The sequence below is a fragment of the Nelumbo nucifera genome, chromosome 2 (genome assembly GCF_055504915.1).
Source record: "Nelumbo nucifera cultivar China Antique chromosome 2, China Antique-T2T, whole genome shotgun sequence".
In the NCBI taxonomy this organism is placed as follows: domain Eukaryota; kingdom Viridiplantae; phylum Streptophyta; class Magnoliopsida; order Proteales; family Nelumbonaceae; genus Nelumbo; species Nelumbo nucifera.
In genome coordinates, this window is record NC_142650.1 from 22,026,194 (window position 1) to 22,048,116 (window position 21,923).

Below are 21,923 nucleotides of genomic sequence, written 5' to 3' on the forward strand. Positions count from 1 at the left end.
AATTCCATCCCACTGATTTTGGAAAACTGCAGAGTTTTTCAGTGGGAATGAAGTTCTGGCTGAGTCCTTGACCAAAACTCTAATAATCTTGCTTCAACAAAAATATTATAATGGTTTTTTCCAAATTCAATCGAACATATATTAGGATTACAACATTGAGACTAGAAACAATCCAAATTGATGCTAAGTAGGAAAGGTGATTATAATATGTAAGAAATTAATCTTAGTTCTTGATTATTTCAATAATAAGAAGGGGCAAAAGGAAGTGGACAATCCCCTTTTCAAATGTCATGACCTCTCAGCAGAAATCAATGGGGCATTCATGAATGAGTGACATAAAGTGCATATACACTAAAAACCATGGCTCTTTAAAATCCTTGGCCATAGAATTTGATCAGCATTTACTCCGTATATGACTACTCATTGTATGGTGGTAGCCATCAGAATGTTTCCTTTACTATCATCTCGTCTACTATTCAACCACTACCTACCTCCCAAAGCTGGACAGAAAGGATAGTGATAAAACAACCCTTACAAGCTTCAACTTTGATCAAGTTTAAACAGATAGTCTTGCCATCCATGTTTGAATCGATTTGGTGGGGCGGCGTGTGGCTCATGCCTAAGTGCAGAGTTTCGGTATCAGTATCTTCTACGAACTTTCCACATGTAGTATACCAAGTGATGTTGTTTGGCATGGCTGTTTCCTTCCCAGGTTCAGAGGGTGAATCCATCAAGCTGATTGACATTACTAATTAAATAGCATTTTGTTTAGCTTAGGCAACTTGGATAATTGTACTGGTAGAGGGTCATCCATCTTTTGTTTGGATATTTAAATGAAATATCCTCTTAATATAAATTAATCAAGTATGTTAGACTAAGAAAACTTCTTTTGACAAGCATATAAAGAACAAGACTGGTAGATAAAAATGTTCACACCTTCCTAGCTACTTTTCAGTATGATGTTATAACATGTCTGTAGCTTTAAGTGGTTTTACTGTAAGATTTTAATCAACATCTTCTTTTTAATTTATTCATGGGGCCTATCGGCATAGTCGACCTGAAAATGGAAAACACTCTCTAATGGTGATAAAAAAAGATTTAACTCTATGACATCTTGTAGGCTTAATCATCATTGTATATCATCATCCCAACTATATGGGGTCACCTACATGAATCCTGTTTAGCCATTCCTGTTCAGTGCCATATCCATCATCAATTCAAACTATGGAAACTTAAAATCATTTTTTTGCTACTTCCACCCAAGTCCTTTTCAGCCTGCCCCTAGCTTTTCTAGCCCCTTCAACTTGTAACAGATACTTCTTCTAATGGGTGTTGTAGATGGGTCTTCTATGCATGTGACTAAACCACCTCAGTCTACCATCTCTTATTTTATTGGAACTACTCCTAAGTTCCTTCATATGATTTCATTTTGGCCCTATCCTTTCTAGTTTTATCATCTCTGTATGTATTGATCACCTGCAGATCCTATTATAATCACTAAATATCTAACCTATAAAATTTCATCCATTTCATTTAATCTAGTTCTTTGTGTTAGTGCTGCAAACATTTGAGGCTCCTCATCCATATGACTTTTCATGATGAGGAGCTTTTCCTACATTACCTTGATAACATTAATTAGTCATTGGTAGTGCCATTTCCAAGTAATTTGATGATCTTAGCCATGTAGTTCACAAATTGCCTTCCAGATTATTTGACCATTGAATAACAACTTCACAAGATTTTTATTGGTCTATACTTAAATTCTACTGCAGGTAATTATGTCTTTTGTGGGGTGGTTGTCTGGTTGATGATCCACCTAACTAGCCTATAGATGTTTTCTACTGTAGCAGAAGAACTCTTTCAGTTTTTTTATATCAACTTTTAGAGTTTTGATGATCCACTTAAGTTGAAATTAAATTAATGATAAAGTACTAAATTTACTTCTTTGAGAGAACTCCTCCCATCTCCTTCCCTCATCAAAAATAAAATTTAGCTCTTTCCACCACCTTCCTGCTCAAAGAAAAAAATATTTATATATTATACTATTACTTGTTTGATAATCCTTTTTTTGTTCTGATGCAACTTTTTGTTCTAATGTGATCTTGTGGTCAGTTTTCCATAATGCAATCAAATACATACTTTTTTACTTTGTATTTCCTTTTGTAAGCACTATTTAAAGCACCATTATTTTTTTTCCTAGTGGGCTAGTGGCCTCATTTTAACACGTTAATAATCTCCTTACATTCCTGCAGATTTCATGCCTTCTCAGGAAGTTTGTCCCAGGCTTATCTCATCTTCTATGTTTTGAGACCAAGAGATTGTGATCTAAGAAAACAAAAGAAAAAGGAATCGAGGCACAAACAATGACAAATAATGATGATATCCCTCTCTTATATTACTCTAGATTCCTTGCTTTCAGTTTAGTGCTTTCCTTAGCTGATGAAAAGGAAGCCTACAAGCAGCAAGATAAAGAAGGCTAAAGTGGAAAAAGAGAGATTCAAAAGTAACTAAAAAACTAGGAGGGGTTGCAATTCAGATTTCTGAGGTGGATTGCAGTCCACTTATCCCTAAAATCTAAACTAATAAGTTGCTTCAATGCATGTGAATGTCACACATCTTATCTGCTATTCAACAACTACCAATACACTAGGAAAAAGGCCTAAAAATTTCAATTGTTTAAATACACATCAAAGCATGGTTTTCAAAACCAGACCGGACCGGACGGTCAGACTGGAAAAACCGGGAACTGGTCAGCGTTTTACCCCAGAACCGTAATTTTGCCAAAAACCATTGATTTGTCAGAATGGGCCCTTCGTTCAATTTAAATGGTCAGACCGTTCGACTTGGGAACCGGACCCCTGATTTGTAGCTAGGTTTGTGTGTATGTGTGGCACTTAAGCTTGCATTTATGAATATATTTGGTAAGCAAAGAGGAGGACTCAAAAGACACCATTTAGAAATCAAAGTTCTGACTTGGCAAAAAGGGGTCATTGAGGAAGTAATGGTCAAAACTACTACCACTACTTAGCTTGGATATGTTAATTGGTCCAAATAAATAAAAGAGATTGCTGATGTTGATGAGAGAGAGGAGAGCATTGTTAGGGCTTCTTCAGGATTGAGATGTCATTTAATGTTCCACATTTTGGTCTTCTGGAGGAACCCCTTTTGTAATTACTTCTGTTAAAAGCATATGTCATAAAAAGGAACCAAATGAACAAATCAATTCTAGATATCTTGTACTGATTGTTCACTCTTATATGGAAAGCTTAAGAGGAAGAGGAGGAGCTTTAGTCCATATTATATATCAATTAGATTAGTGTCAAAAACTCAAAATGATAGAACAATAATATTTTGGTGCCTCGTTTTGTTTTGAAATCCAAAGGAAATGTTTTAGATCATGAGAACAGTGTTGGTAGAGGTGTACTTCTATCCAAACAAAAGTCTTAAAGCATCTGAAATAGTGTATTGTGGCCATTATCTTTTTCAAATTAAGGATAAGTATTCTTACCAAGTTATAAACCTTTTTATTGGCTAAATCAATCCTCTAAAACCCATATGCAAATGCGAAAAAGTACACTAATTAAAATGATAACTGAAAACCAAAAAAAAAAATAAAGGAAACTTGGGGATGTTAGAGAGAGAGAGAGAGAGAGATGGTTTTATAATTGGTAATATATGGAACATCATACAACTGTTTCTTTTCTGTTAATGTGTATACAACAACTGCATTCTTCTGACCTGATTTCTATTATTTTCTGTTTTTTATGACAAATAGTTGTAATTCTATTTTTCATACAATAACTGCATTCTTGTAGTTTAAGGGAACTGATACCAAAACTGTCAAAAGTTAATCACCACCATATACCAGAGATTTGATTCAGGAATAAAAATGTGTCTGGTATCAACCTTTATTTTGCATAACTGTGCATTATCATGATCAAAAGTATCACATTATGCTCAGCCATTAAAAAGTTAATAACCATGCATTAGTACCGCATCATTTGCAATGCATTTTCTGTCTTGACATTGTGATATTAACTATTAAGGTCTATAATTAACCTCAACGGTGGAATTGTGTTGTTTGTATATAAAAGATTTCATTCTCTTTTTCAAAACAGTCAACAATTTATGTTACTTTATTATTATTATTATTATTTTGAAAAGCAGCCCATAGGCTTAATTCATTGCACCAACTCAACCTCCAGTACAGGACTGAAGAAATGCTTCACTTCATTGGGGGAAAAAATTGATACTTGGAGGTAAATTCATTAACTCACTACTTTCAGTCTTTTAAATGATGTGAAGACACACAAAAGGACACCCCCCTCTTAAAAAAATGATGTGAAACGAGACAGAAGCAACCTTCTTGTGATCTTGGCTCGGCTAGGGTAAGCAAATCTGACATTATGTTACTCTTATTCAATTCCATGACCCATCAAAAGTAACAGTGAACAAGGACAGTCCAGTGCATGAGGCTCCCATTGGATGAATATAATGCGGGGTCTGGGGAGGGACAGATGTACGCAGCCTTACCCCTATACATTCCGAGTTTCTGTTTTGAAGATTTGAACCTTTGTCACCCAAGTCGCAATGCAACACCCCAAACCCTAACCATTGTGCCAAGGCCCACCGTCAAAGGGCAATGGTAATATAATAGTCATCACAAAAGTACCCATGCACGGTCATTGGATATATTGAGGGCTGTGATTTAAACGCTAGAGAGACCGGTAGCTATAACTACATACTGGTGTGTGCTAACCACCTAATGAGTAAAAATCTCAAGTGATTTCTGGGTTATTGTATGAACTTTGTTAATTAAGCTGCCATTAATGGTCATGGATGTAGCAAAGAAATATGTGTGGAATAATAAAAAGAAAACCACTTATTACAATATGTAATATAGAATATTAATGGATCAAAATCAGTTCCAGATTTCATCCTAGGAGATGGATTACTTGTGGTAAATTAATGTAAATTAAAAAGAAAGAGAGGAAGAAATGGAATTCTGATTGACATAGTGGTTTTAATTAGATTTATACTCTGTAGCTTGTGATATATATTGAATATATAAATAATGAATAATCTATGTAATTTGACCAATAGGCAACAAAGGAGGGAGTCCACTGGCATCAGCGGTGGTTCCTATTGATGAATTCTCTGCAAATTCATAAAAGCATATAGAATAACTGGATGCTGTACATTAATTCCATTTTTACACACTTATCAACAGTTATTAGCTCTCTCTTGTACCTTATTTAAACCACCATTTTAAACAAAACCTCTACTTCAATGACATATAATTCTGTCTTTAAGTTGATTTACTGCACAATAGGGAAATGCATTTTGTTAGTTTAGTAAGGATATTAACCTAAGTTAGCATTAATAAGGCTGTGTTTGGAAACAATGCAAATAAGTGTGAATGCAAATATGTAGAGTGTAAAACGATTCATGTAAATTGTAAAGTTGGGTTAGTTTTGTATTGACAAACTTACCTTCTTACCAAACAGATTTTTAGTTGTAGTGGATGCAAACATGAATTTCAATAGAGCATATGTCTTTTTTTTTTATCAAAAGCCCCCTTGAATGCAGATTTACTTCTTTTTTATTGATGTACTTTTACATCTTATCATCAATGTAAATATGCATTGATCTGTCATTTGTCAATGCATAAATGTAATGTTGCCAAACATAGGCAAAAGTGAACAAGAATACAAATTTACCCTGAACCGGATTTACACTCCATTTGCATTGTTTCCAAGAGCAGCCTAATGTGTTCAAATGTGAATTATAATACTAAAGAGGCAAACATTTTCAACTTGGATTTTGGATCAATTATCTAATGATGACAATGTATATAAACAACAAATTGTTAAAATGTCAAGCCAAGAGTAATCTATATTGATGCCATCACAAATCTATTTGAAAGGTGGAAATAGATAGGAGTATGGGTAGTTGTGGTTGATTGGGTGGAGATAGAACGAAGTAAGAACCTGTTTTCTCTTTTCTAATTGTTTAGTAATACAAGTTTTTAAGAAATAAAGAATAAAATGGTCATTTATAGAAAGAATTAATTGTTGGAGCAGTATGTCATCTTAAGATAAAGATAATATATACTTTCTATAGATTATTCGTTAATGTCTTAGCTAAGTGCTTTACTTTAAATATGTAAATATTTGAGTATATATATGGTTGTAATTAAATATGGGTTGGATGGTTTACATATAAAGGATAATATTTTATTAATTTATCATAATATATATTTATCGAAAGAATTCTTAAAATATTAGTAGTTAGTAGTTATTGCAAAATATTAGTTATAAAACCATGAAACCAAGTTTGATTCCTCAAGGATTTTAGATTGTAAGGGTTATTTGTTTATAAAATATTGGTAAAAGGATTGTATTTTGATATTTTAGTAAAAAAAAAAAAAAATTTGAAACCATTACTAGCCTTGCAAGCAAAGCTGAGGATATATATCTGATATATGCAACTCAAAACAGTTGGGCATTCTGCATTCAACCTTTTCAAGTTAGTTATGGATCCTCCTCTCCCAAATATCTAACGTTCAACACCTACCAGCCGAGATGCACCACTTACGTTCAAGTCTCTCTCACCCCGAAATCTCAAGAACAATTAACTCTGAATTTCTTTGTTTTATATCCTTAAATCTGTTAGACCCCACTTCTCTCTCTCTCTCTCCATAGCCAGTCTATATGCCCCTTAAAAACAACCCTTTCGTCATCCGAGAGTAACTGTAATAGGCGTAGATGTCGAATTATCCCAACTCCCGCACCAAAGACTTTTTCGCCTCTCCAGCTCTCTCTCTCACTCTTGTAACGATTATGCATGGAACCCTTTTAGTTTTTAATTTAGTTGGTCTTTTTCACTTCTTCTTTTTGATTTTTTTCCTTCGTTTTCTTTTGGGTTCTGCTCGAAGGCCGGTGTTTTTCGTGATGTTGGCACACCGGCGGCGGCAAGCATGGAGGTGGAGGAAGGAGATGAAGAAAGTGGCGGAGGTGGAGGCCGAGAAGACGCGGTTGAGAATAGCAGCGAGAACACCGGTGGTCCTGGAAAATCCGACGAAGATGGCGATGCCGAGGGAGAGCAAGATGACGATGGTGATGACGGGAACAAGAAGAAGAAGAGAAAGAAATATCACAGACACACAGCTGGGCAAATCAGAGAAATGGAAGCGTGCGTTCTTCTCACACCTTCCCTCTCTTTCCCGTTTTCTCGTCAAGTTTCCCATCTATATACTTGAAACTTTTCTGGGTTGACTCGGGAATTGCCTCGAATTTAAGTGAATCACCATTGCCAACGATTCGGTAATGGTGCCTCCGTTGTTTTGAACAGAGAAACAACGATAAGGGCATGCGTTTGAGCATTTCGACAACTTGGGTTTTCTCTAATTTTGTGTTTTTTTTTTTTTTTTTGTTGAAAAATAGCTAAAGTAAATAATATCAATTTGAGCATTGAAAGTTGAAACCTCACCGACCTATATGACTCAGGTGCACCGAGTTAATTACTCAGCCAAGCTCTTGGCTCAATTTTAACAGTTCATATGGAACATATATTCCTCATACCTATATCAATTTTAATTACTTTGTTTTCAATATAAGAAGTTTTCCTTGTGATTTTAGTTTTTCTTTTTCATCTTTTTTTTCCTACTTAATTTGTATGTATGTTAATTCAACCAATATTTTATCATTTCCTAACATGTATTCTGCTTGCAAATGGATACAAAAATCATATATCTCTCTCTATGATTAATTGTAAAGATTCATTTCATCCATTCTGTTATATTTTCTGTAATTCAACATAAAATTATTCAGTTTTGCTTCTTGAATATTTTCTTTAAATTCATAAGTTACTACTACAGGAATTGTATAGATTTTCTGTTTGTTCATCACGTTGACATGGATATATAATTGCAGGTTGTTCAAAGAGTCACCTCATCCAGATGAGAACCAGAGGCAACAACTGAGCAAGCAATTAGGTCTTGATCCCAGGCAAATCAAGTTCTGGTTTCAAAATCGTCGAACCCAGCTTAAGGTACAAAATGATCTCTATATATGTATCCAAAACTGTTCAAATTGGGATTAGATGGAATAATCACTTAACAGTCCTCGATCACACGGGCTGTCAGGAATCAGGATCATTCATAAAATCAATATCTTAGAAATTCTTGCAACAGTGATTGGTCTGAACCTAGAACATGATAACAGTTATGATCAAGTCATACATTTGGCAGATATCCTTGCTTCATGGGTCTTCTTCTTCTTCTTCTGTTTTTCTTTGTTATCCTGTAAAGGTGACTGGTAAGGCTATTGCAGGCAATACAGGAACGCCATGAGAACTCTCTGTTGAAATCTGAAATAGATAAACTCCGGGAGGAGAATCGAACCATGAGGGAGAGCACTAAGAAGGCATGTTGCCCGAATTGTGGTTTTGCGACCAAAGAAGCAACAATGACAACTGATCAAGAACAACGACTACGGATCGAGAATGCAAGACTGAAAGCTGAGGTTAGTGCAGTATATAATTTAATTAGAAACCGTGCTTTTGTCTAAGCTATCTTCTTCTTCTTGAGATAACTCTAGCTCATTAAAAGCTCAAAACTGGACTGAATCGGCAGGTGACTCAGGGTATTTATCCGCCTGCTATATGGGGCTTAGATTCAAATATATTCTTTGACGCGTTTTAGAGTAGGCAGATTAGATAGAATGATAGATAGATATGATCAATTTGTTGATGGGTTGGCTCGGTTGATCCACCAGTCAAACCCGGTTGACTCCGCATGACTATAAGGCACGTAGGCACGTGATATCAAAAAGTGTGACAACTCTCACACCAGAAATGGCTAACACATGGGGAACGGGATCTACTCCTCACACGCACATCCACCATGCATCGAGAACATCTCCCATCAATAATAATTTATAAGTATAGAAGATAGAAGATGTTCTCAATGCATGCATGGTAGGATATGTGCGTGTAAGATCGGTGTGAAGCGTCCTGTGTGAGGAGCCCAAAACATGGGCCCTATATTAATGCCATAAAAAAGGTATATAATATGATACGAGTATCCTTGAAACCAATTAATCATCAGAAAAAGGCTAGCGTTAGGCCTCATCTGTGACAATTTCTGCCCAAAAAAATTGGGCTGTTGTGGTTGAGCATCTATTCCCCTAATAAGCTATTAGGGTCCATTGCATCCAATAAACTAGTAACTCATTCAGTTTTCCCATATTGCATCCAATCTGGATCTAAATAATAATAATAATAATTTCTATATTAATCTAATAGAAATTAAAGGAAATACATTTATAAATAAAAGCATTAAAGTAAAATATAAGTAAAGTTGCTTGAGAAAGACCCTTTGTAATTAATCTATCCTTTCTTGAAGGAGCATTGTAGAACTTGACAGGATAAAGAATAAGAATAAAATCCCACTCTCCCATATATTTTCCCTACATCATAAAAATCAAGAAATACAAAAAACTTTCTAACTCTCTTATTCTGCCATCATCCCATATTCATCATTTTCTATTTCATCTATTAACATGAGCTGCCCATAATGACAAACTAAATGTTTTGGGTTCTTTATTCTAAAAGTTGCATTTTTCATTGTTTTTAAATAATCCACAACCCAAGGTGAATCTTTCTTTTGCCTTTATGTATTTATCATTTTGAAATCAGCACTTTGAGTGATTGAAAATAAATTATTTTTCTTTTAATTTGTTGCATAATATATTTTATATGGTATCACTTACTAATACATAACTAATTATAAAAAGGTCTTCCCCACCTTCATTATTAGTTATTTGTTTTTAAAATTTAAATTTAGCAAATTAAATCCTGGAAGATCACAAAGGATATTTTTGTTTAGGCTCAGTTCGGAATGAGTATAAATACAAATATATAGAGTGCAAAGCCTTATATTTTGTATGTATTTGCATCGTAGATATTTAGATTTGTACTCTTTTCAAACTGAGCCTTACAATTCAACTAGGCGCATGGTCCGGATTGACTCTTCACACATTAGTTAAAATTTACTTAACTTTTATTGATTCACATTTAATTAACAAGATGTAATTACCATCACCTTCAAGTAATCATGTCTTTGTTGCACCAACAGGGAAATCACAAGGGAGCACCCCACGTGCACATCTCAGCATGCATGTATTTAGGAGTTTACATTTCCACCCCACAGCACATCCCCGTCGTGTATCGAGAACATCTCCGATGATAGTATCAGTCTTGATGATATTATCATCGAAAAATATTTCCAATACAGGACGGAGATGTACTGTGGGGCGGCCCCTTGTGGAGCGGAGATGTTATGTCTGCATTGAGAACTATCTCCATACTTGTCATTGTGACATGTTTTCAATGCATGGTTGAGATGTGCTGTGAGCCGTTGTGGGGCGCCCCAGATGTGAACTCCGCCAGCCGCAGATGCATCATAGATATTGCATTTTGTTTATACGACATCTTTTGATCCTCTTGCATGCAGCTCGAAAAGCTACGAGCAACTGTAGGGAAATACCCTGCAGGGACGGCATCACCCAGCTCCTCGTGCTCTGCAGGAAATGACCAACAGAACAGAAGCTCCTTAGATTACTACTCTTGTGTTTTTGGGCTTGACAAGTCCAGAATCATGGAGATGGTCAATCGAGCTCTGGAAGAGGTCAACAGAATGGCCACCGCAGGTGAACCGCTGTGGGTCAGAAGCGTCGAGACCGGCCGTGAGATACTTAATTATGATGAATACATTCGTGAGTTCTCCGTTGAGAATTCCAACAGTGGGCGTATCAAGCGATCTATCGAAGCCTCCAGAGAGACCGGCGTAGTCTTCGTCGACCTCCCAAGACTAGTCCAAGCTTTCATGGACGCGGTAATTAAGATCTTCACGTTTCTTGTTTCTTAGTTTCGCGTGGGTAATTAAAGCTTCTGGTTAATTTGATTATTTCCCTGCTTGTAGAATCAATGGAAAGAAATGTTTCCTTGCATGATCTCCAAAGCAGCTACTGTAGATGTTATCTGCAACGGAGAAGGCGTCAACAGAAATGGTGCAGTGCAGCTAGTAAGTGATGCATTTTTGCTCTCCTTCATCTGTGTTAGCTACGTTGATAGATGCATGATGAGTAGATTTTCTAACATTCATCGTTGATCTCAGATGTTTGCTGAACTGCAAATGCTCACACCCATGGTGCCCACGAGAGAGGTCTGTTTCATCCGATACTGCAAGCAACTGAGTCCCGAGCGGTTCGCCATAGTCGATGTATCCATTGACAAGGTTGAAGACAATATCGATGCATCCCTCGTCAAATGCAGAAAACGGCCGTCTGGCTGCATTATTGAGGACAAATCTAATGGCCACTGCAAGGTACTCATCTTAGTTTGATTGGAAACTTCAGTACTGAAAATTTCTGCAACGGGCGAGGTAGAATTTCTGCACTATATATAAGATCGAGTTCTGTTCTTGAATAATCTTTCAATGGTTTTCAGGTGACTTTGGTCGAGCACTTGGAATGTCAGAAAAGCACAGTCCACACCATGTTTCGCTCCATTGTTAATAGTGGGTCTGCGTTTGGTGCGAGGCACTGGATGGCAACACTTCAGCTCCAATGCGAGAGAATAGTTTTCTTCATGGCCACCAATGTACCCACAAAGGATTCAAGCGGTTAGTTCCATTTTAAGGCGTCGTTCGGCAAGTATTTTCAAAAAGATCTTTTAAGTTCTAACCACTTCACTTCCATGGCCAATCGAGTGCTTTCATTTGAAACTTCCCCAAATTCAACGCCAAACTTTTTCGATCTTACCAACTTTTGATTATCAAACAAATATTTCAAACTTGCCAAACCCCAAAAGACCAAATGCCACCTAATTAATCTTGAGTGTTGATTCAAGCTCATATGTTGAACCACAGGAGTAACTACTCAAGCGGGAAGGAAAAGCATGTTGAAGTTGGCTCAACGAATGACAGGGAGCTTTTGCCGTGCTGTGGGTGCATCTAGCTTTAACACATGGGCCAAGATCTCAGCCAAAGGAGGAGATGACATAAGGGTGGCCTCTAGGAAGAACTTGAATGACCCAGCAGAACCTCTGGGAGTGATCTTATGTGCAGTTTCATCTGTTTTCTTGCCTGTCTCTCCCCATGTTCTCTTTGATTTCTTGAGAGATGAGGCTCAACGGACTGAGGTCAAGGCCATGGACACTATATTCTCTTTGATTTTTCATAAGATTTGATGGGTCAATTTGCTGATTTCTGTTTGATGAATTAATATTTCAGTGGGACATCATGTCAACCGGAGGTCCAGTTCAATCCATTGCAAATATAGCCAAGGGAAAAGATCGTGGCAATGCAGTAACAGTCCAAGTAAGTTCGCTTTGATTTTTTTTTTTTTTTTTTTTGAAATAAAGATAATTCGAAAAGGGGCAGGGTCAGATCTGCTGCCCCACACATTGGGAATATCTCTATTTGTCATTCATGGGAGATGTTCCCAATACAGGGTGATGGTGTTCTATGAATATGGATGTGGGAACAATTTGTAGTACTTAAAGACAGGCACGTGCACAAATCACACTTCGGATATTCTACCCACAAACTTTTTTCACATCCTACCCACAATGTGTATTGGAAACATCTCCAATGTGTGCATTCAAAATTTTCACACGATATGTCCATTATCATATCATTAGGTCTCTGATACCCCACCAATGGTGTGGTGGTTCCGTTGGCATGTTAGTTAGGTAGTCCCAACAGAGACGTGGATTAAAATCCCACTATTGTGTATCTCATTTTCGTTGAAAAGTTAGTGTGTTGTGTTAAGTACAACACACTTTAAACCTTCAGTGTGCCTGTAACGACCTATGGGTAGGGATATGGGAAGAGTTGATGGGTAAAAGATCCAAACTTGGCACGGAATGGTGGGTGAGTGTGTGCATGTGTTACTTCAGCTCTCACACCTACTCACAAGATCCAAACTTGGTACGGATTGGGAATACCACCCTATGCATAATAACATGTAAGAGCGAGAATGAGATGCTCCCCATGTGGGTAGGAGATCTGGACTGGTGCTAGTCCAGCGTAACCTTTACATATATATGGTAACCATAATAGTCTTTCACCACTAGCCCTGACTTTGATAATCTTTCCGGTTTCAGTCAACTTAGAATTGAATAACTCATCATCTCCAAACGAGGGTTAATTTAGAATTCATATCTGTGTTGAATTCAGGCGATGAAATCAAAAGAGAGCAGCGTCTGGGTGCTGCAAGATAGTTGCACGAATGCTTATGAATCCATGGTGGTGTATGCTCCAGTGGACATCCACGGAATGCAGACAGTGATGAGTGGATGCGATTCAAGCAACATCGCCATTCTGCCTTCAGGGTTCTCGATTCTGCCAGACGGGCTTGAAACGAGGTCTCTGGTTCTCACTTCGAAGCCAGATGATGAGGAGAAAACCATGGAAGGGGGTTCTTTGCTTACCGTAGCTTTCCAAATCCTGGCCAAAAGCTCCCCCACAGCCAAAGTGACGATGGAGTCTCTTGAAACTGTTAACACACTCATTTCATGTACGTTGCAGAATATTAAGAGAAGCTTGCAATGTGAGGATGGATGATTACTCATTTGATAATTAAGCTGCTTTAACTTGTAAATTAAATACTTCACTCCATAGGAAATTAATTGTAATTAAAAGGCCTATAGTATTCTTATACATGATTAATTCCATTTATTAAATGCAATCCAAAATTTGACCCATTATTTATGTAGATCCATGACCTTTGATATGTTTGAATTTTGCAATTTACACATGTTAGTCTCTCGATGATAGGGCTGCAAATGGCATCTATTCCACCAATTGAATCCAATTAAAGCAATCTGAATTCAATCTGTTGTTTATAATTGGAATGAATATGGATCCGTCCCTATTAGAGGCGCTCTCAAAGGGATTTCTTTGAAGGCGGCTCCCTTCTGGGAATCCTGAAGGGAGCAGCCCATCTGGGCTCTCCTTCCCCTTCCTCCTCCTGGTTTCTCTCCCTCCTTCCTTTCTCTCTGTTTCGAGAGAGTCTTCTTCTCGAGTTTTCTCGAGGTTTTCCTCTTGAGTTTCTTAATGTTTTGTTTATTTGTTCGTGATTTGAATATGTTCGTGGTTCTCGTTCAAGTTCGTTGTTCGCCGGCAAAGCCAATCTTTTGATTCCTCTGTTAGCTCGCGGTTTTCCGATAGTTGTTGTTCATGGTGAGTCCCATTCGCGGTTCTCTGGTTGATGCTATTCATGGTGAGATCTGTTCGTTGTTCTTCGGCAATGATAGTATTTTGGAATCCTCCTCTATCAATTTCATTAGCCGTCTGTGGTGGATTGGAGATGTGCTTGTTTACTTTTGTTGGTGATTTGATTCATCGTTTCTCGGTTGCAAAAGATCTTTAAGTTTTTCTTCATCAATTGTTTTATTTTGTTCTCTTGAGAAATTGTTTCTGGGTTTTCTAATTGGCCTTGTCAGCTTTTTTTTTGTTTTAATTTCTTGATTGAATAAAATATGATGCCTAAGGGCGATTTCAAAAAAAAATCTGGATCTATCCCTATTGGATCCTAAATTAGTTAAAAAAAATAAAATTAATATGAATTATTGATTATTAAGTTAAGTTGGTTTCAATGTTGCCATATGCTAAGATTTAAAGTATATATACATGTTAATTTTTAAGTAATTATTCATTACATTTTGGATAAAATATACAATATTAAAGTGATTTTAGATCATTTTAGTTAGTAAAAAATATAATATATTGATTAATTTTAGTTTAATTTATTAATGAGATATAATATTTGAGTCCAATCCAAGTTTGATTTAAAACTAATGGATGATATTCGGTTCAAATTTGAATATTAACAAATCAAATTTGGATATATATAGGTACATTTATTTAGAATCTAATCCATTTGTAGCCTACTCAATGATAATCAAAGAGAAACCAGGGGCACACAGTAGTCTATTCAAAAGGGATAGAGTTTTGAGAATTAAAAAATGGTTTGAAGGTGGGAGAAGGTATAGGAATCCCAAGTTTTAATAGAGGAATGTTTTTTTTTTAATTTTAATTATATAGGATAAAAATAAAGGAATTTAATATTTTAATTGTTTTATAAAACACTAATGTTATTGTATTTATAAAATATGCATATTTTTAGAGATTAAACATATATTTACATGTAAAAATATGTTTATATATTTTAAAAGATAATTTGTTGAATATAAAGGTTAATTAGCTCTCCCCAAAACCTATACATCCCGGCCCCCAACTCAGGTGAAGGCGGGACTCAATCCCAAGTCTCCACTACAACTAGCTAGAGACTTTACCAACAGATTGGCACCTTTTTCAGCTGGTAAGTTAGGGGGATCAGACCCCTAACTTGACAGCTGGTAAGTTGTCAAGTTGTGTTTCATAAATATTCCAAAAGTCAAAAAATAAAGGTTTACATGAATTGAAAAATCAACTTTTTGGTGAAGTTAATTATCATAGGTAACTTTCAATTTCTAAATTTCTAATTGAATCGGATTAAATTCATGCATATGCAATCCTACCTAATTTCTTTTTTAAATAGTGGATCAACCCTATCCCTACTTAATTATTTTAAAGAAGAGGCCACTATTAATATTTTCAATCCTACCCAGTTTCTTTTTTAATTAATGGATCAGCCCTATCTGTACTTAATCATTATTTTAAGGCTATGTTTGGTTTGAAGGAAAAAGTAAGGAAAGGAAGGGAAACTTAAGGAAACCTATACAATGCTTGTAAAGGTTTCCCTACATTTTTCTTCCTTTCCCTATTTTTTCCTTCAAACCAAATACAACCTAAAGAAGAGGCCACTCATCGTGTTCACTCATGATTAGTTACATGGCTCGAGGTTTGTAGGAAGAGTTCATAGATGTCTGTACAATGATAAAATTTGGGTCTTAGGAACATGTTCAGTGAAAGAGTTTATGGGTAGGAGATTCGTTAATGATAGATCTACTAGGCAGTAGGCACACCCTTGTAAGCACTCTCTTATCATTCAATAAATATTCTAGCATTTGTCTTATAAATTTGATTTTAATATTTTAAAGAATAGTTTAGGGGTATTTATTATTTAAGGGAGAGGTGTCATAGGAATGCCAATAGTTCAGGGCAGGGATCATACTCCTAACCCTGATTTTGAAACAAATTCCTATCTCTGACCACAATCCTTGTCGGGGACAAAAGTGACCCTCCATCCCCAATCCCTAACAGAAATGGATTCCCCGTTGGGGACACGAATCCCCAAAATTTAAAAATGTAAATATAGTTTCGTATAAATTATATTATATATGTATATATTTAATATATAATCAGGGTCGAGGCAAGGTGGAGAATTTACTCTCCATATCCCCGACCAGGTATCACTATCAATCCACATCCCCGCCCCATCCTCACCAAAGCAATCTCCATTCCCAACCCCATCAAGTCAGGGAAGGTGGATACATGACAAATTCTTTGAATACTTATTAAGTAGAGCCCAAATCACCTACACGCAAAAATTCTTTGTACATAAGATCCAGTCACACATTGTATGTGGGGCTAGATTCTCATCTTTTTAGAGTATGTGCAGAACTTTTGCTTGTAGGAGTTCCGTCGTCAATGTACCCATTGTATGTTTCTAATGTCAATATGAAAGGAGACTGAATCAGCACCCCACAAAACTGCCCCCCACAATGTCCCACAGCACATCCCCGTCGTGTATTGGGAACATCTTTCGATGATGACATCATCATTCCAGATATTATCATCGGGAGATGTTCCCAATACATGGTGAAGATGTGCTGTGGGACGTTGTGGGAGGCAGTCTTGTGGGGGGCTGATTTAAACTCATATGAAAGCCCTCCTAGTTCTAGCCACGGGCCATTCACAAATAAACACGCTAATCTATAGTACTATACTATATATATATATATAAATCAAAGTAGCCCACGTCAGCGATCCTCCAATGCATCCCTTATCCCTAGGGGTGCAAATGGATCGGATCATGATCCGATTCGAGACCTAATCCTATTTGGTTGAATTCAGATCATCTCTATCCAATTTGAGAAGATCTGATCTGATATATATTATATATTTATAAATAGAAATATATATAATACATATATATCTATTATTTATTTATTTATAAATATATATTTATAAATTTGTTATATTATCTATTTATTTATAAAAAACATGTATATATATGATGAAATAATTAAAAAATATTTGTATTTTTTTGTTTATACTTTATTTAAATTAGTATATTTTATTTTTCTTTTAATAATTTATTAATTTTTAAAGAAAACAGGTCGGACCGAATCAGATCCGCATATCCGACTTACTAATAAGACTCGAATTCTAATCAAATCCTATCAGATCCAATATGAATAATGTCAAATTGGATTCAAATTCTTGATTCTAATCCGATCCGATCCGATCCATCCTTAAACGGCCTTTCCTTCCTCCCTTCCCCATCCTTTCTCTCTCATTCATTTCTTTCCCCAACCCAAGCCTCCCATTGTGCTACGTGACAGTTTCCTAAAGCTTCTCTCATATCATAACCCAACTTTTTGTTATGGAAGGAAACTTCCCCAGACTGAGACGTTTAGATAAGAAATTCCCCAATGTAGTTTTCACCTATTTTTCCCTTATACCTAAAATAATTCCCGATGAATCAATTTTTGGTGCTAAGTATCTCGTTATTTGGTCTGCTTCCAAGTGGCCGATGACTCAGAGGCCGAAGTGAACTTTTACTGGATGAGGACATGGATGCCGAACTGACCAGGCCAAGCTGGGGGCAGATTAGGTGCCGAGTTAACTGGGCCGAGCTGGGCAGGTTAGGTGTCGAACTGACTGGGCCGAGCTAGGCAGGTTAGATGACGAGCTGACTGGGCCGAGCTAGACAGGTTAGGTGATGAGCTGATTGGATCGTGTTAGGCAGGTTAAGTGACGAGGTGACAAGAGTGTCGAGCTGCCTATTAGGTGTCGAGCTGACCAGAGGGCCGAGCTGCCTATTAGTTGCCGAGCTGACCAGAGTGTTGAGCTGCCTATTAGTTGCCGAGCTGACCAGAGGGTCGAGTTGGATTGATTGTTGAGATTCGTAGTTCTTTAGAGACCTACAAGGAATCATTGTCAAAGGACCCGGGGTGGCTAACCTGGCGAGGTCGCTCCGATGCTTAAGTCAGTACTCTCATAGTAAACTGCGAGCTAAAAATCACAAAGTATGAGAGCTAGATAATGCTTACTTGCCCCCTATGCCATTGGGGTTGGTGCCTTTATATAGGCATTGTTTGGCTTGGGCTTCACGCACCGCATCCGAGATTTTCGAGAAGTCGTCTAAGTGGTCCGAGATTTCCTGAGGCAACCGCCATGCATGTTGACCACCCTCTGGATTGTTCGGCACGTGGGCCAATTTCCAAGCATCGTAGGAGAGTTAGGATATGCATGTCGAATTTGTCGGCAAGCACGTCTCGTAGGTCGCCAGGTCGGCACCAGTGCCAGATCGCCAGTTTGGCGCCTGTGCCAGGCCGCCAGGTTGGCGCCTGTGCCAGTTCGCGCCTGGGCCAGGCCGCCAGGTTGGTGCCTGTGCTTGGCCACCAATTCGCGCCTGGGCTAGGCCGCCAGGTCGACGCTTGTGCCAGGCCGCCAGTTCGCGCCTAGGCCAGGCCGCCAGGTCGGCGCCCGTGCAAGGTTGCCAGGTCGCGCCTGGGCCAAGCCGCAAGTTCGCGCCTGGGCCAGGCCGCCAGTTCGCACCTGTGCCAGGCCACCAGTTCGCGCCTGTGCCAGGCCGCCAATTCGTGTCTGGGCCAGGCCGACTGGTCGCGCCTGGGCTAGGCCACCAGTTCGCGTCTGGGTCAGCCGCTAGGTGGGACACCATCAACTTGGCTAAGGCAAGTTGTTGCCTAATTGGTTATGGGTGTCACCTATTTCTTCCGAGGTGCCATGTGTCACAATATCATTGGAGGGCCAAATCCGCCCTCATCAACTCCCTTTAACGCCAACCCACATTTGCGAGGACAGTGTCGTAGTCGTCTGCTGAAACAAGTAAATCAAAGCCTTTAGGTTGCGCTTGGAATCAGTGTAAAACGTTATCGATGTAAAAATATATCGATCATGTTTTACACTAAATCGTGAAAATAATCATTATTTTGAAAAATGCAATGGATGAAAAGTGTAAAGTTTTACATCAATAAAATCGATATAATATTTGCATTGATAATCGACATAAAACCTTATGTTTGATAGCTTTTACATCGATTATTGATATAAAACTCCATTCCATCCAAACGTATGCAAAATTATTATGATTATACTCTCCTTCCAAACACGAACAAAATCGAACAGATTTAAACGTTTACACCATTACACCGTTATTGATTTACACCGATTCTAAACACAGCCTTAATTTATTGTCATGACCCCACCTTGAATTAGATCAAGTGACTTCTTGCTAGAGGCCACTGCAGTAGATCCAACGCCATGATTTTCTGTTTTAGCCTGCGCCACGACAGTTCGTAGCAAAAGCGAACTCTTTTAACGCTCCTAACAAACCCCCATCTTCTTCTCTTCCCTCTACCCAAACCGAGAGAAATTACACTCTTCCCCTGTTTTTGAAATCTCCATAAAACAATCTAAGTAATAAGATAACTGCTGAGAATACACTTCCCAGTGCTTCCATTCCCTTGAGCCAAAACCATCACTTTTCGCTGTTCATTGGGGGTCGGATCAATCCTAGAACCCAGCTCCCACAATTTATCAACCGAGGTATGTTTTTAGTTTTAGTTTTTTCATTTCTGAATTCAATTGTACATGGGATTGAAAATAATACTTAAATGAGACAATTTATTTGGATTTTAATAGCCAAAATCATCCCTATTTGTTGTTTTTCGGAACCCAGTTCGCATAAATCGTTAATACAGATGTGTTAAAATCGTTGTTCTTTGGATTCTTTGGATTGCCAACACAGATTGTTGTTCTTTGCATTAGTATTTAAATTAATAGGGGTGTCAATTGGATTGGATTTGGTCCAATCCGATCCAATCCAATGTGAGTCCATTTTAAATGGATTAGGTCCAATCCAATCCAGTGAATGTTTTAGACCAATTTAGACTGGTCCAATTCAATGTCTGGACCGTTCAATCTGTTCAAATTCATTTTGATTTAGATTGGTTTCAATCCAAATCCGGTCCATTTGACACATATATTTTTATCTTATATCAATGGACCGGATATTGGCTTAATCCAACCCAATCCAATATAAATTTGTTATGGACGGACCAGGCCCACTCCAATCTAATAAATATTTTGGACTGGATTGGTCCGATCCAATATGTCTTGTTGGTCCTTTCCAATCCATCCAAATTGATTTTTGGACTGAATGGGGTCCAATCCAAAACCGGTCCATTCACACCCTTATAAATTAGTAAATGGGAGTCTGCATAACTTTCATAGGCTTGGACCATCCTTGATATGTTACTAGACCTGTTCATGGGCTGGGTGGCCCGACAGGCCGGCCCGGCCCGGCCCGGCCCGACCCCCGGACGGGCTTGGACATTTTTATAGGCCCGCGGGCTTAAATTTGGGCCAAAAAGCCCGGCCCGCAATAAATTCGAGCCGGGCTCGGGTTTTGTCAAAATAGCCCGGCCTGAGCCCGGCCCGACCCAACCTAATATTAAACTTAAAATTATTTATGTGATTATGTCCATTTGAATAATTTTTTTTGATTTAAGAATGTAAAATTGTGTTTTAAAATATAAAAGAAAGGGAAAAATACCATCTTGTAGGCCCATTGTTCATTTAAATAGAAAAAAAAAATACTTATCTGAAATTTTAATTCTAATTTGAATGGGGAAAATTGTTTTTTTTTTTCAATTTGGTCGGGCTTCGGGCTTTTTACCAGGGCCGGGCTCGGGCCCAAGTTATAGGCCCGTTGGTTGGGCCGGGCTCGGGCTCGGGCCTAGTATATTTTCATTAGTGACAAGTGAAAGCCCGGCCCGACCCGGCCTATGAACAGGTCTATATGTTACAATTAATTGTTGATGTGTCGAGCAACGACAACTCCAACTTGGGCTAGGAAGTTTTGGATCGGGTCTCCCAACCCTACGTTTTTTTTTTATGGGCTGGGTGGAAGGCAAGGTTATAAACGAGTCAATTTTCATATTATCTTATACTGTCAATAAAATATATGAATTGAGCTACCTAAAAGACCTGATAATTATAAGATGATGTGAGCTTTTGTATTAAGATGTTAACAGCATGAAGATTGTTTGATTAAGGTGCGTCTTCTTGTACGAAGACATGATGAAAAAAAGTCAAAAAATTCTATTTGGAACTTTCTAAAAATAGTCCAAAATGGGTTTTGTGTGTCTTTTTGAGGTATCATCTTTTGGTGGCTAAATCTTTTTCCAATCAAACAGGAAAATACCAAAACGCAAGTTATCAGGTTTCTAAGTAGGTGATAGTCCACACGGAAAGATGCACTAAATGAAGCCAATGTAAGGTTACATGTGTAATGTGTCAAGTTAGCTTATCATCTTAAACCAAATTATTATATTTTAGCGACAAAACTTAAAGCAAATTATTACCTAATTAATTAATTGGCTTTAAAAATCAAATAATATAATTGTTTGATAATGAAATTTAAGTAACTTTATTATTATTTAATTGATTAGTTAACTAAATTATTACAAATCTATATTATCACATAATTAAATTATCAAAAACTAAGTTTCATTAAATTAAATTAGCTTAATTAAAATTAATTAACCAAAATAAATTTTACTAACCTAATAATTTACTTAACGTTAAGTTCTTATAAATTTAATTACTTTATATTGATTGACCCATTTATAAACCTAATAAAAGACTAGGGGTGCAACTT

The 21,923-nt window shown here is 37.4% G+C and overlaps 1 protein-coding gene across 1 annotated transcript; it reads left to right on the forward strand.

Moving 5' to 3' along the window:
- The first annotated feature begins 6,661 nt into the window (after positions 1–6,661).
- On the forward strand, positions 6,662–13,728 carry LOC104595168 (homeobox-leucine zipper protein GLABRA 2-like). The gene is made up of 11 exons (XM_010255779.3): positions 6,662–6,833; positions 6,938–7,194; positions 7,935–8,052; positions 8,334–8,525; positions 10,517–10,897; positions 10,985–11,086; positions 11,180–11,389; positions 11,512–11,686; positions 11,933–12,204; positions 12,296–12,382; positions 13,244–13,728. The coding sequence occupies exons 1-11, from the start codon at positions 6,768–6,770 to the stop codon at positions 13,628–13,630; spliced, it is 2,247 nt and encodes a 748-aa protein (XP_010254081.1). The 5' UTR covers positions 6,662–6,767; the 3' UTR covers positions 13,631–13,728.
- Positions 13,729–21,923: the final 8,195 nt, after the last annotated feature.